At 45.3% G+C, this 14,818-nt stretch overlaps 1 protein-coding gene across 4 annotated transcripts in view; it reads right to left on the minus strand.

Annotated features, from left to right (window-relative positions):
- top2b (DNA topoisomerase II beta) overlaps window positions 1-14,818 on the minus strand; it is a 28,408-nt gene that overhangs the window by 3,591 nt on the left and 9,999 nt on the right. For all 4 annotated transcript variants that reach the window (XM_086177884.1, XM_086177882.1, XM_086177883.1 and 1 more), the window contains exons 8-32: window positions 13,974-14,147; window positions 12,358-12,459; window positions 12,029-12,166; window positions 11,793-11,931; window positions 9,919-10,076; window positions 9,289-9,414; window positions 9,034-9,144; window positions 8,460-8,565; window positions 8,258-8,367; window positions 7,905-7,997; window positions 7,701-7,815; window positions 7,327-7,448; window positions 6,916-7,064; window positions 6,567-6,798; window positions 6,325-6,459; window positions 6,040-6,240; window positions 5,586-5,781; window positions 5,403-5,494; window positions 5,029-5,184; window positions 2,622-2,705; window positions 2,332-2,526; window positions 2,123-2,255; window positions 1,329-1,487; window positions 662-872; window positions 150-232 (exon numbers count right to left, since the gene is read on the minus strand). In XM_086177884.1, the coding sequence (XP_086034010.1) occupies window positions 150-232; window positions 662-872; window positions 1,329-1,487; window positions 2,123-2,255; window positions 2,332-2,526; window positions 2,622-2,705; window positions 5,029-5,184; window positions 5,403-5,494; window positions 5,586-5,781; window positions 6,040-6,240; window positions 6,325-6,459; window positions 6,567-6,798; window positions 6,916-7,064; window positions 7,327-7,448; window positions 7,701-7,815; window positions 7,905-7,997; window positions 8,258-8,367; window positions 8,460-8,565; window positions 9,034-9,144; window positions 9,289-9,414; window positions 9,919-10,076; window positions 11,793-11,931; window positions 12,029-12,166; window positions 12,358-12,459; window positions 13,974-14,147 (3,520 nt within the window). The remainder of the gene's footprint in view (window positions 1-149; window positions 233-661; window positions 873-1,328; window positions 1,488-2,122; window positions 2,256-2,331; window positions 2,527-2,621; window positions 2,706-5,028; window positions 5,185-5,402; window positions 5,495-5,585; window positions 5,782-6,039; window positions 6,241-6,324; window positions 6,460-6,566; window positions 6,799-6,915; window positions 7,065-7,326; window positions 7,449-7,700; window positions 7,816-7,904; window positions 7,998-8,257; window positions 8,368-8,459; window positions 8,566-9,033; window positions 9,145-9,288; window positions 9,415-9,918; window positions 10,077-11,792; window positions 11,932-12,028; window positions 12,167-12,357; window positions 12,460-13,973; window positions 14,148-14,818) is intronic.

The raw sequence follows: 14,818 nt of genomic DNA on the forward strand, positions 1-14,818 counted from the left end.
GATGCGAAGTAGCTGATTGGACTTTTCATCAAGTCATACAGATATAGCTTTAACAGAAATTGTGAAACTAGACAGAAATTAAGAGAAAAAAAAACTTAGAATAAACAACAGGGCATTTGGTGACAATGATCACAAAGCGGAGCGCTCACCACTGTCATTGCTTTTGTCAGAAAAGGCAGATTTGGATGTGAAGATGCTGGTTGTCTCCTTCTTCTTGGCTGCTGGTGGAGACCTGAGACAGGAACACAAGGCTTGGTCAAAGCATGCAGTGTGAAAACAACAGCCTTCAGCCTTCACACTTTGACCCAGAATCCTGTATTTTATCTGCATATACAAATACATATTTTAACAGTTGTACTCGGAGTAGAGAAATAACTCCAGAACTATAAGGAAAATAGCTCCGGGAAGAGCATCGTTACTTCTGTATGTCTGGATAATGAGTTTCCACTCCTGCTTTGTTTACGCTTTGATAATTAAATTCATATTTATCCACGCTAAAAAGGAAAAAAAAAAAAAAAAACATACATCTGTACTTTTATGCAACTAAAAACCAACCAACACTGTGTGTGTGTGTAAGACCCACAGACTGGAGATGCACATGGAGACAACAGTTTCTAGTTCACAGTGTTGTTGAGCGACGTTGCTGTTGCGACGATCTTACATGGTCTTTAGTTTGGGTGGAGAGTATGAGTCTTCGTTGTCCTCGAACTCATCCTCCTCGTGGTTGTCGTAGCGCTCCTTGGCCTCGGGCGCAGTCAGGTCGTCTTTGAACGTCCTTGCCGGGGAAGAGGCTGCGTCCTCATCATCCCCGTTCTCCTCGTCGTCGCCCTCCTCCTCCTCGGAGAAGTCGAAGGTATACTTGGGCTTAGAAGCTGAAAGACAGGGGTGGAATGGCTGTTTTATGGTGGGCATAGTAACGGGTTGCAGTGGTGTTGCGTCACATTCCGCGTTGGCGGTACCCCCCACTCCCCGAGGCAGATTTGCATGGGTATCTGCAGGACCAGTGAGCGTTAACTTTTAAAGACCATTAGCCAAGGCGCTGCCGACGGCTGACGGAGGGTCCCGTCAAACCGCTTACACATCCCATTACTCTGCTTCTAAAATGCCGTGGAGGCCCGGGGAGATGAGGTCTGATGAAAATAAGTGAAAGTAAACAAGCACGCCCAAGAACATGTCCCAATAGTCAGGCAACGCAATGAGAAGGGGAAAAAAAGGACTTAATATGGAAGCAGAGGTAAAGCCGGGGACACAGTCAGCTCAGCTGATCTGCGAGTGGAAACCCGCCACCTTCTCACTCAGCCTCAGCTTAGGCTCCAAAGCAAGCTCACCTGATGCTCTCTGGGACTTGGTCTCTCTGGGGATGATGGGCTCGCTGTTCTCCAGGTCGCTGTCTGACTTTGACTCGTCATCGGACCAGGGGTTCCTCTTCTTCACCTTCTTCGGGGTGGTGCCTTTGGGCGTGGGGGGCTTCCTCACCCTGGGAGCTCCTGCGATGCCGAGAGACAACGTTAAGAGGTTGAATGATGATGATGATAATAATCAGGATTCACCACTCCTGGTGAAAAGTCCCATGTTTCTGTGATGCCTCTCATATATCTGCTTTTATATTTCATGCTTACATTAAAAAGGGTCTGAAGTGACATATAGAAATCAGGAATTTTGGGAGGATTTTGAATATCAAGTTGTCGTTTCATAAAAGCCTCTCTGGATTTGAAAATTAATTCATTTATTCATTCAACACTTATCCTGGGAGCCTATAGCTACTGTGACTGGATGAGAAGGCGATTCAACCTGTCCAATCACAGTCAGCTAGCCATTCACCCCTCAATTCGCACACCTGGCCATTTGGGGTCTCCAATGGAGAGATGTGGGAGAGCATGGAGACTCCACGCAGAAAGGACCCCTGGGAAATCCAAGCAGGGACCTTCTGGCTACATCAGCCAGCTGCTGGATTATGATGTTATCTAGAATATCTTGATTTGCGTTAGGCTTTTCTGGAGCATGACTGATATTAAAAGATGATGCGGCTGTCTGAGGTGTCACATCGATAAGGGGAGTGTAAAGCCAGCTCTCCCCATGGAGAAAGTGTAGATGTCATGAAGTTAAAGGATCTGGCTCTTACCAGGCTCTTTCTTCTCTTTCTTCACACGGGGAGCCTTGGGTTTCCCTACAGAGTTCTCTCCTGCTCCGGCCGCCGCTCCTTCACCACCCAGAGCCTCATCGTCAAACTCGATCTTGACCGCTACATCGTCGCTCTGAGATGAAACACAAGCCTGTGATAACCTGAACTCCAACCCTTCCATCCACAGATCTGCGAGGTCCGCGGGCCACCTTCTTCTTCTTGGTCAGCTTCTTGGTTGCATCGGATCTGACAGGTTGAGTGGGAGGCTCGATCCTGCGGCCGAACGGCGAGGGCATGGTCTCCTCCAGGTTCATCTTCTTCACCTTGGGCTTGCCTACCTTCCCCTTCACCAGCTTGATGGCTTTCCCAATGCTCTGCTCCTCTCGCTCTATGGCCTCCAAATTCTGCCGGAACAATAGCCCAGATCAGTTCCTCACAAACCCCCTGCGACATCAACCAGTTTGATCAATCACAGACAAAAAAAAACAAAAAAACTCACATCCAGCTCCTCAATGAAAACTGCCAGGTCCTCCCTCCAGAGGTCGTCGGGGGATTTCTTCTGCAGGTCGTTCAGCTCTGCTCTCTGGACAAACAATCGCAGAACAGATGTCAAGTGCGTTTATAAAAATGACTCGTTCATCAAGACAAATCTAAGGTTACAGTTTGATTTTGTGTTGGGTTCAGTCCACCCTGAGGAGAAGAAAGTAGGCAAAGACCTCAGTGCTGTCCATACCTCCACCTTCCACCGCATTAGGGGAGCAGGATGCCCCAAAATACCTTATCCACCTCGACTGCAGGGCTAATTATAACCTGAAGAAATATGCCTGCCTGCTCTTGATGGTCAAACTCTCGAGAGAAAAGTGTCTGCATGGCACTCCTGGTGACCACGTCTGCAGATTTCCTCCAGGAACCCCACCAAGACAGTCCTCTTCAATTATTCAAATGTCCTTTTTTGGCACACTGGATGCAGAAGAAAGGAGGTCTGTCCTCTCCCTGTTGTGACAAGGCTAAATTAATTTCTACTCTGGATGTCAAGATGTCTAGACCAGCTGTGGGCAGGTTTGTGGAGATGAGAACGGAGTCTGTGATGTTAGAATTGAGACCAAACACATGGAGAAAAACTGGAATGTGATTGACGCGCCGGCTGGCAAGAACAAGAGGATTTGCAAGTGAAGCTACAGAATCAGCGGGGATTTCTTATTTCTATACAAGGAGTTCCACAGCCAGAGATGACACAGACCATATTTGTTCATTTGGGCGGACTAGGATCGAAATGGCATGTAAAAAATTACCATAATTTCTGGACTATAAGTCGCACTTTTTTTCATGCAAAAGGACCAGGACGACAGATCCGTGTAAAGGAGAGAATGAATGGGGCCATGTATCGTGACATTTTGAGTGAAAACCTCCTTCCATCAGCAAGGGCATTGAAGGTGAAACTTGGCTGGGTCTTTCTGCATGACAAAGATCCCAAACACACCGCCCGGGCGACGAAGGACTGGCTTCGTAAGAAGCATTTCAAGGTCCCGGAGTGGCCTAGCCAGTCTGCAGACCTCAACCCTGTAGAATATTTTTGGAGGGAGTTGAAAATAGGTGTTGCCCAGCAACAGCCCCAAAACGTCGCTGCTCTAGAGGAGATCTGTATGGAGAATTGGGCCAAAATACCAGCAACAGTGTGTGAAAACCTTGTGAAGACTTCCAGAAAACATTTGACCTCTGTCATTGCCAACAAAATATAACAAAGTACTGAGATGAACTTTTGTTTTTGACCAATTCTTGTTTGCATTCTGTCTCTCATAGTTTAAGTGGACCTATGATGACAATTACAGGCCTCTCTCATCTTTTTAAGTGGGAGAGCTTGCACAATTGGTGGCTGACTTAATACTTTTATGCCCCACTGTATATTGAAATATGTACGGTAATTTCGCATGTTCATTATTTTCATATTGACAGCTGCAAGAGTGCGCTCTAGGCTCGTGTGCCAGTATCTGCTACTCTGGTACCACGGAAAATTTTAAATTTAAACATCAACTTCTAAAGAACTAAGACAGACTGAACACAAATGCCCCCAAAAGGAAAATCATATTCTGCAGATTACAAGCTGCAGAATTGTGAAATATGCAGCCGAAGCGCAGGATAATCTCACTGCATTGAAGGAAACAAATGGACAAAAAAAAAAGCTAATCGCAGGCTAAAAGCTAGATGGCCACAGCTAGAAAACAAGTTCACAAATGGGTGCTTGAACAACGTACTGCCAGGAGAGGCTTGTCAAAGGTGTAGCTACATCTCCACACCATGAACAAATGCCATAAACATAAATGACTTTACAGGAGGACTTTCTTTACAACTTCATGCTACACAACCACCTGTCAATCAACGCACGGACAACCATGTCCCAAAAACAGCTAAACAGAGGAAGGAGTGGCGCGCTGTCTACCTCGGGAGTTGGCTGAGTTGCTCAGAAGTGACACAGAGGATGAAAAATTCAATGGCTTTATTTATTTGGAGTGTTTGAGTAAACTTGTTATGTTATATTGTTTATGCTCAAGTTATCTCTTAATAGCTGTTAATATGTGACATCAACATACCAGACATCTGTTTAGCTTGTCGTTCTCTATTCTATTGTTATTACAGACATTACAGACAATGCTCTCTATCACCCGCATCTCATCCACAACAACTTCATCATCTCTTCACGGTGGGGTTCACCACATGCACACCTTGCTCCCTTTTTTTCCATGATTGTCTTTGGGCTAGCTAGCAGCAGGCTTCTCACTGTCTTAAAAACCACTTCCTGGACAGCGGCGGCCTCGTTGGATTACTCCTAAGTTGATGCACTTGTACGTCAGGGTTCCTTTGTATTTATTTGAATACCTTAAACCTTGGCCTTTGTATGAAACATATACCTTCTGGTCCCTCTGCTTGAGGAGATCTTCCACCTTCTCCTTGGTCAGACACCACAGAGGCATGTTGAGGATGTAGTTGAAGTTGGGCCCCGATGTGGAGCCGGAGTCAATGGATCCGTCACTTTCATTTCCGTCTTGGTCCTCTTCCTCCTGACTCTGTGTCACAAACACAGAAACCTTTCTGAAGGGATGACGTGGAATAGGTGGAGCAGAACTGATCAAAGGGCACGAGCTTTGACTTATGATGGTCAGCTCAGTCTCCTATCTTTGGTGGACAATGACGAGGATCAGCAGCAATGTTACGTTTAAAGCACAGACGTCTAATACTGTTGATTAACGGGGGGTGCTGAGGCCAGACCATCAGCGGTCCTTACCTTCTCCTGAGCCTTGGCCCAGGCGGCTATGGGGTCCGACTCATAGCCCTTCTGCACCAACATGCGGATCAGCTCTCGCTTGGACTTATTCTCTGTGTGCACACAGAGGAAAGCATACGTCTACGTTTGCTTCTCTGGGGGAGCGTAGGTGAGGAAAACTTAAACATATCACAGCCTCCTTACCGATGGAAATCTTGCCCTCGATCTTCTCGAGCACGAAGCGCGCCTGGTTGGAGAGCTTGGCGGCGTCAGCACCCAGGCTGCCCAGCAACCAGTCCTTCCTCAGCTTGTAGTAATGCAGACGCAGCTCAAAGAACTCCCGCAAGATGTCCTGCACTGAGTCGTATCTCTTCAGACAACCCATGTGGTCAAACAGCACCTGCGGATGGCGGCACAGTGAGAAAACAGCAGAAACAGTTGCAAATCACCTCACAGCATAACTAAAACGAGAATAATCACCTAAAATGTGAGGAAATAACTGCAGACAGAGTAAACTACGTATTAAAAATTTTTTGCCTGAAATGAAGAGGAAATCTCCAGCAAATCTGTAAAATCACTAACACCATAAGGATGAGTAGAACCATCTGTTAATGCTGTGTTTATCTATCCTGGTTCATCCGTACCGATGCAGACTTACCATGGAGTTACAGGTGAGACTGGACTGCAGCTTGAAGACTTTGTGGAGTCCGGCCGCTTCAGCCTGAGCCAGCTTCTCCTCCGACATGCGCACAAGGAACTTGACGGTGCTGTCCGTGTGGTACTCCTTGTAGTCGCTGATGAGCGCCGGCGTCTTGTCCGTGCCCTGCAACATGGGCTCCAGTACGGACTCCTTGTACGTCTGCAAGCGGAGCAGGGGCACCGTTTACCATCCGAGGAAAGACACATACACAGCTGGGCGCCCTGCTCGCCACTGGCAACATACCTGCGTCCACGTCCGGACAGGCAACTCTGTGATCTCGATGGTGTTCTTGTCGATGACGGACACCTCGCCGCTGACCAGGTACTGGTTCTGTCCTAGTTCATGGATAATCCCCTTGAAGTTTTTGTATTTGGGAAGCTGTGGGTGAAAAATGGCATGAGACAATAAGACGGCGTGACATGTATATTCATCGAAATATATGCAAGGCTACAAGAAAACGTTTTGAAATGTTGTTTGATTGTTACCATTGGCAGGGGATCCTGGTGGTTGAGCATGCGGTTGATGTTATTGACTATCTCGCGGGGGTCGTAGTTGGGGATCTTACAGGCCCAGCCTGTCCCGATGCCCTCTGCGCCGTTCACCAGCACCATGGGGATAATGGGGATGTACCACTCTGGCTCCACCTTCTGGTTGTCGTCGTAAAGGAACTTCAGGAGGTTGGAGTCAACGCCAGGGAACAGCAACTTGGCAAGAGGACTGGGGTGGGCAGATGCAACGGGTAATTTAAAATAATGGGGTCAATGTAAACATAAGTCGTGAAGTGTATTAGGACCGGCGAAGGAAAGACAATCAAATGTGCATGCGGAGCGTCACCTGAGCATGGTGAAGATGTAACGTGGGCTGGCGGCGTCTTTGCCTCCATTGATGCGGGTCCCGAACTGTCCCAGAGGCTGCAGGATGTTGATGTTGTTGCTCCCCACGAAGTTCTGAGCCAAGTTGACGATGGTCATCATGAGCGCTTGCTACATAAAAGGACAGGATACAGAATCACGAATGAGCGGCTGAAGAAAGGGTTTCGTGTAGGCATTTCACGGGGAGGCAAAGCCTGTTCTGACAGAATTGTTTGCCTTTCTTCTTCTTAGCATCTATAGATGTGAATATTGCAATCAGGCAGGCTACTTTCATCAGCCCACCTTTTCATTTACATCTTAAGTGTCAGAGTGTATTTTTTTGTGTTTGCATTCCTAGCTGTGTGCAGCTAGGGGGTTCACCGAGCTGGAGTACCTCTCCATGGTGGTAAGCCGACATCTCTGCCACTGAGCCTGCCAGTTGTGCCACCTTGACCTCCCTCTTGTCGTTCCTCTTCATGCAGGTGAAGAGCACCTTCCTCTGGCCCGGCTTCAAGCCTGGACGCACACACAACCACCGGAAGCATCCACAGTCACAGCGGAGCCGAGAACAAAAAAAAAAATACATATTTCATATTATTATTTAGTCAAGAGCAAATAACAGAACCGAGGCAGAGAATAGTGGATACACATATCCTTCTTAAGTAAAATAGTCTATTTTGTATTTTGAATCAAATCCTTTGAAACTGGAGACATTTATGTTTTATCAGCCTCAAAAATAAAAAAGAAATACATATGAAAAGCACGAACCGTCCACCAGCGAGGGGATGGATCTCTCATTGTCAGAGTTGGAGAAGAGAATGAGCTCCTTATTGATGAAGTCGTTGTAGGACAGATGTCTCGCCTGGGTTCCATACAGGTATTGCTGGAGAAGGACAAAAAGAAGAACAAAATCACGTTAAAGCCTTGATGTCTCGTCACTTGCTCTCCTAAGCTTGTCATGCCGGTTCAAACCTCTGGCAGGCCGTGCATCCGCCTCTGCCGCCGGTCCTCCATGAAGTTGGTCAGCCACTCCTTCCTGTCATCAGTCTTTTTCTTACTAAAGGCCTGAGAATAATAACACAAAAATAAATAAATAAATATGTGTCTCTCTGATGCTTCCACGATAATGAATCTATCAGTGCGATCTCGTTTATGGCTGACTAAAAGGCTAATTTATCAAGGGCAATTCCCCAAGAACAACTGAGTTTCCTAAAACAGACATTACAAAACAAGACCGTCACAATTTCTTGAACTTTAAAAGTAGTATACACTGCCCACACACAGTATTTTATGCGGGCAGCAGTGTGAGATCCCGTCTAACTGACCAAAGTGATGGCAGCGTCGTCCTCTGCTCCGCTATACTTAAACATGATGCGGTGCCTCTCCATTTCCGCAAAGTACTCCTTGGCTTCTTTGCTTGTGCTTGTTCCCAAACCTGCAACGTGCAATGCCACCATGTTTAAGCAACCAAGCTGAAGGTAGAATCTCTATAGGAGAGATTTCCTTCAACAATTAAAAACAGCAAACCTTTGTAGTACTTTATATGCCAGGATTTGTAGCTTTCTGTCTGTTTCTTCCACTCGTCAAACTCTGGAATGCTGTAAAAAGCCAACTCCTGCTTGTTCTTGGTGGCCTGCAAACGTACATTGGCGCCCGTCGAGTTACACAACACACATCACATATTTCAAACACGGGTGATGTTTTTTTCTTCCTTGAAGAGCTAATGTCACAGATGACCTATTATACACATTTTATCACACCTGAAATTAGCCCAGCCTGAATGGTGCTTAAGATAAGACAGACTTCATGGACCAGGGGACAGGAAAATTCAATTGTAACATTAGCATTCCAGGGTAGAAAAGTGTGCAAATAGTAATAATAGCAAAAATATGCAAATAAAGGATATAGATACCAATAAAACAAAGACTATGCACAATATATGTATATATAATAAGAGTACAGTTGTGAAAATATAGAAGGAAATATGAGAAATGCCTTGTGCAGGGAATACAGTAGGAGATGTGGGTAATAAAAAGGAAATAATAATAAATAAGGGGTCTTGGAGAATGTGCGCACACACAGGCACACACACATGCCTTACTTTGACAATAGGTGTGATGAACTCCTCCAGGAATGTGTGTTTTAGTAGAGAGGGCCAGTTGTGGTGGAAGAAGTTGATGAGCAGACCTTTGATGTGGGAGCCGTCTTGATCCTGGAGCAGAAAGACAAAAAGGATCAGGATGGAGCCGGAAGAAAGGGGCGCTGCTCAGGTCAAGACTCCACAGACAAGGAAAGATGCCAAACATAAGTGTGTGTGTGTGTGTGTGTGTGCGTGTGTGTGGTGCAGGGGTGTCACCTGATCAGTCATGATCATGATCTTGCCGTAGCGCAGGCTCTTCAGAGATTCCGGGTCCTCGTAGCTCTTCTTGTATTGAAGGCCAACAATTTTGATGATGTTGTTGATCTCTGCGTTTTCCATGATCTGTGTCAAAACAGCATGAAGACACCGCGCTTAAACACAAGGTCACAATTCCTGCACTGTAAACAGACTGAAATGATGAATATGAACTTGATAAACGGCATTCACGCTGAAGGAAATATCCCCAAATCTTCCTTTACTTTCCCAGCTTAAGCTACAACAGCAGGCATAGGGGCATCTGAACCAATTCCTTCGACACTTCCTCTCATTGACATTTCAATTACAAGGGTAGGAAGCCGATTAAAAAAATGATTTTGTAAATCAATGCAAGGTAATCCGCGGGATGTGTTGTGGTAAAATCACTTCATCTCGAAATGCTCACTGGGACTCCCTGAATTAAAATATAAGCACAAGGTCTCTATTTCCATGATCGATTAGACAATAATAAACATCCGGTGTTTCAACACAAGGAATAAAGACCAAGATTAGCTTTGTTTTCTTAAAAAGGTCTCCCCCGTTTCTATTTCAGGTTCAGAATCATTCTGCCATGTCGCTGTTGTTCCATACCTGCTTGTGTGTTGCCTCTCGTACGTTGAGGATCTTCCCCCTCAGCGGGAACACGCCATAACGATCTCGCCCGATCACCCCCAGCCCGGACACCGCCAGGGACTTGGCCGAGTCTCCCTCGGTGAGGATGAGCGTGCATTCGGAGGAGTGTTTGCCACCTGGAACACATGCAGTGACTTGTTAAGGGGTATGTCCACAGACCCTTCGACTCAGTATTTCTAGCCATGCAGTACTAAACTGTCTACAGTGGACCCTTTTCGGTTCGGCTGTCACGCCCTCGCTACTTTGTTTTTTTTTCTAATTCTGTTCTCATGATTTAGCTTTCTTTAGTGTTTTTTTGCAGGATTTGAAAAATATTTTTGTAATGATATAGCCATATTCTAGCCTGAGAAGAAAAAAACAGTAAAAATTCAAGTAAAATTTAAGTAAAATTCATTTTATGAATTTAATAAAATACAAGATCTCCTTTGCTTAACAAAGATACTCAGCATCATGAACTCTTGCTCCTACCATTGTACCCACGCAAGATCTCATAAGGAAAAACATCATAGGGACAAAGGCAAGGAGTCTCTATGATACTATTAAAGCTACTGCACCAGAAGAAGGGCGTGATGAGGGAGACGACAGCAATGACGAACCACAACCAGGAACATTGAGCAATTCACAAACTAGGAGGTTCGTAAAAGGTTGAGTGACGTTTGTTGAAGGTAAATATATCTGTAAATACAATCGAAATCACGCCTCTATTTAGGCGAAATTCACTTTTCGCGGGAGGTCTTGGAATGTAATCCTCGCCAAAAGTGAGGGTATACTGCATACTGAAAAAATTGCTAAGAATTTGGAAGGCAGACGCCATTTATGGTTGGAGCTTCCTACACCTGTTGACTCTATAAGATCCAGCACAGTATCTGCTCAATTCTGCTCCAGGGTGGGAGCATCATCCCGCTTTTGACTTTCAAAGATTACACTGGATGCTTGATAACAAGCCAAAAAAAAAATGAAAATACAATACTTATAAAGCACTTTCCATCCAAGTGCTGTACAAATGAGGAAGGAGGTAAAGTTGATATCTGGCTAAATACTAGCTGAAAGGGGAATAAGGTACAAGTACATGACATATGGGAACAAAACAAACATTACTTTCAATGCTGCTTTCAAAGACCCAAGTAGGCTTGGGTCTTTGAAAGCTTGAATGCGTGCTTTGTCTGAGCCGGTCAAAAGGAGGATTTATATCTATCTAAGACAGGAGGATGTTAGCCAAGCTGGCATCCATCATGGACAATCCCTCCCACCCTCTGCCTGACACTGTGTGGGCTTGAAGTAGCTCCTTCAGCAGCAGACTGCTGCATCTGCGCTGCTACCGCAGGTCCTTCATTCCATCTGTCACACTGCACAACACAACAAACATGTCTGAACGGAGCAGGGGGTTGATGCTGCCTACAGGCATCCCAAAAATATCTTTTTGGACTATCTCACCTACTGCTACCACCACTCACCTGTACATTATTTATTTCTATACTAAATTTATACATCTTACCCTTTCATTCCTTTTTTTTTTTTTAAACCACTTGACAGTTGAATTTTTCTGCCGTGGGATCAATACAGCCTATCTTATAACAGCAGTCTGGACAACACACAACTCTGACCGGCCAGAGGTGCATCTGTGCTACCACGACCTCACTACCTCACTCATTTACACGTCATGTCCTCATTCGGTTTTTCTATTTTTATCCTAGTTGTTGTCTTCGTCCTTTTAATTGTCTCTTCTAACAATAATTATTGTTATTGTTGCACTGCTGTGACAAACAAATTTCCCCTATGAAGATCAATAATAGTATTATCTTCTGTAATGAATGATCATACTGTCCACACACCAGCGTCGTTGGCGTCGTCCAGCTTGGGGATGCCCTTGATTTTGCTGTGCTTCACAGACGAGCACTTCTTGTTGAGCTGCGTCTGGGCTTTGAACTTCACCCAGTTCAGAATGCTCTCCACAATCCCACAGTTGGTAGCCTGGGGACAACAAACACCGAGCCTTGTGGTGAAACCCGTGCCAGGACCCGGACACAATTGGAAAGTGTTAAGAGGCCAGGTCAAAGTTCTTCCTTACAGCCCTGATGAACTTGTCAGACAGAAGGCACTTGGACCCGAAGCTCTTGGTCTGAAGCGTCATGTTCTCCTTGGTCTGAGAGTCGAAGCTGGGATTCTCGATCAGGGCGTTCACAAAGACCCATATGTGGTTCTTCACCTGGAGCGAGAGGAACAAGGGTCAGTTTGGGGTGTTTAGGGTGAAGAGCACTCCATGGAGCAATGGATCTGGAGTAAAAGTGCACATTATTGAAAATGTCCAGCTGTGTTAGTCTGCAGTGAAAATATTTATGCAGAGACCCCCGGTGTCAAAAGGTAAGAGAACTGATGGATCGAACGTGTTTACTCCACCTGGAAAGGTTTGACAGACACCCCGGCCTTGTTCTTCTTCTTCACCACTTCAATGAGCTTGGCCACAATTTGGTCCACCACATAGTCGATGTGCCTGCCACCCTGGGATGCAAACAAACCCTCTGCTCAAACACCGAAACACACACCCACATTTTATCCACTCAGAACCCTGACGATGACGAGGCCGGGTGATATTTAGCCCGAATAGAAGACCGCTGGAAACTGGGAAGACCGTCTTGAATTCCATTGTGTGTCCTTGTGGGTCAATCCCACACGGCAGAGGACAGAGAAACCTACAATCCAACGTCTCATCCAAAGTCAGACACGTAGATGAGGCAGGAACGAGGGCTGCTTGTTGTCACAGCTGTCGCTCAGCTGATGATAAAGCCCGATCTACCAGCTGCCAGATGCTGGCATATTCCTCCGGTGCTCGAGTGCTATCAAAGCCTTGCCTTTATCCACATCAAGGATGTTCCAGGTCTTCCTCTCAAGGTGAGTGATTCAGCGGACGTTTTCAACAAACCCTCTACCATTGCATCACTTTCCAGATGATTTTTTTTTTTTTTTAAATCAAAAATATCTTCCTTATTTACAGATGCGACTGTAATGTTCTGTCCGGGTCAATGTGCTGAACTGAGATGTTTTACTTGTTCCAGATCAATGCAGTAGGGAAAAGGTTTTGACGTCATATTCCTTCACTGTAGGTAGCCATGGGATTTTGGAAACTTCTGCGGAGGGTTTTAATCATTTCCTCAAGCAACATAGAATTCTGTCAGGACATGCTGCCTTCTTCTGAATATTCAAGGATGGCATGCCTGTGTGCTTTGCTGAAGGAAACAAATACAGTAAACACCTCAACTTAGGGGTGGAATTGGTTCTGTGAACGAGCTCGTAACTGGTTTTCCGTCACATATCTAATTAAATTTCCCCATAAAAATGAACTGAAACACTGTTAATTCATTCTAAACTCATGCTTTTGTTTTGAATGACAAAAAAATTGAAAAAAAATACAGTTATACATAAGAGAGTAAATAAATAAACCAGTTTTATTTACTGGTATTTACAACTGGCTACAAACTTAAGCTACACTAAATATAACCTGCACTCTTTGCTTGACTTTATGTTTAAGCTCCATTTATGGAAGGCGTATAGCCGCTCTGCTTTCTAAAACCATAAACCAAATCGTCCCCAACCGCCTTTTAACGACTCCTCTAACGCCTCGTCTGTCCACGTTCCCGCAGTCCGCTGCACCGAATCCCCGTGAACGTCTCCTACTCACAGAAGATACTCTCCATTACCGTATCCCACCCACAACAACTTCTCCATCTCCAGTCCACGACACACACACTTGATTTTTCATGAATCTCTCTGAGCTGCTTAGTGGAGGTGGAGTGTCCCCCTGCCTTTAAATGCCACTTCCAGGACAGTGGCGGCCACCTGGGCGTCAAAGGCTCATCCTGCTAGCTGCTAACTCAAGGCAAAAGATCCACTGAGCACAGGCTCAGATCTCAGGAAACTCCCAAGTTGGTGCACTCGTAAGTCAGGGTTCCTCTGTATGAAGTTGAAGATGTAACCTTGTCTACATAATAATGCCATCCCTGTCGAGAGTCACGTACCTTGGTGGTGGCAATACTGTTCACAAAGCTGATTTGCTGGAATCCCTTCTCACTCATCGTGAGGCAAACTTCCCATCGCTCATTCACAGACTCGTTCACCACCTTCAAGGCCACACCCGTCTCATCCAGTTTGTCCTTCACATACAGATCCACGTAGCTGCGGAATCCATTAACCTTCAGTGACAGGAGAGACAAAATACGTGTTGGGGCGGGATTTCATTATTCACCTGCCTCTTCCAGAGAGGAAAAAATAGAAGGCCCTTGATGGGGATACTTCAAAAACAGTTGAGTATCTTCATTTTATCTGCACTTTTCTTCTAGTCCAAGCTGACAGTCATGACAGGGAGGGTTTAAAAGACAGTTTTATCAATTCATCAATGAGATTACAGCAAAAATATCTGCCTTTCACAGCTGTATCAGTTCCCAGAACAATACGGTATGTGTCACAATAGTGTATGGAAATGAGTCTGATAGGCTTTTTTCATAGACGATTCAGCTGGAATACCTGCCAAAATACAAAATTTAACCTGGAGCATCAAGATATTAAGTTGTATATTAACATAATTTGGACTTCCTATAGTCCTCAATACCGATAGGTCTCTTATTTCACAGGTTCTACATGGTTGTCGCCTGATCCAATGCAGCATCTCACCAGCCGTCCACCATTATTTATTTTTATGAATATTCAAGCTATTATTGTATCATCTCAGGTCAACTCTTTACATGTAGCTGTTAGCAGTACTAAAATTAATAGCCGCAGATCATTAGCCCCTGCCCTATATCAATCACACCACTGCTTCATATCTCTCTCCTGATCTCTAGCTATTTCTGTCCCCGACCGGTCA

Source organism: Fistularia commersonii, chromosome 30, assembly GCF_037954325.1.
Source record: "Fistularia commersonii isolate RoL2024-O1a breed Wild chromosome 30, RoL_Fcom_v1.0, whole genome shotgun sequence".
NCBI lineage: Eukaryota > Metazoa > Chordata > Actinopteri > Syngnathiformes > Fistulariidae > Fistularia > Fistularia commersonii.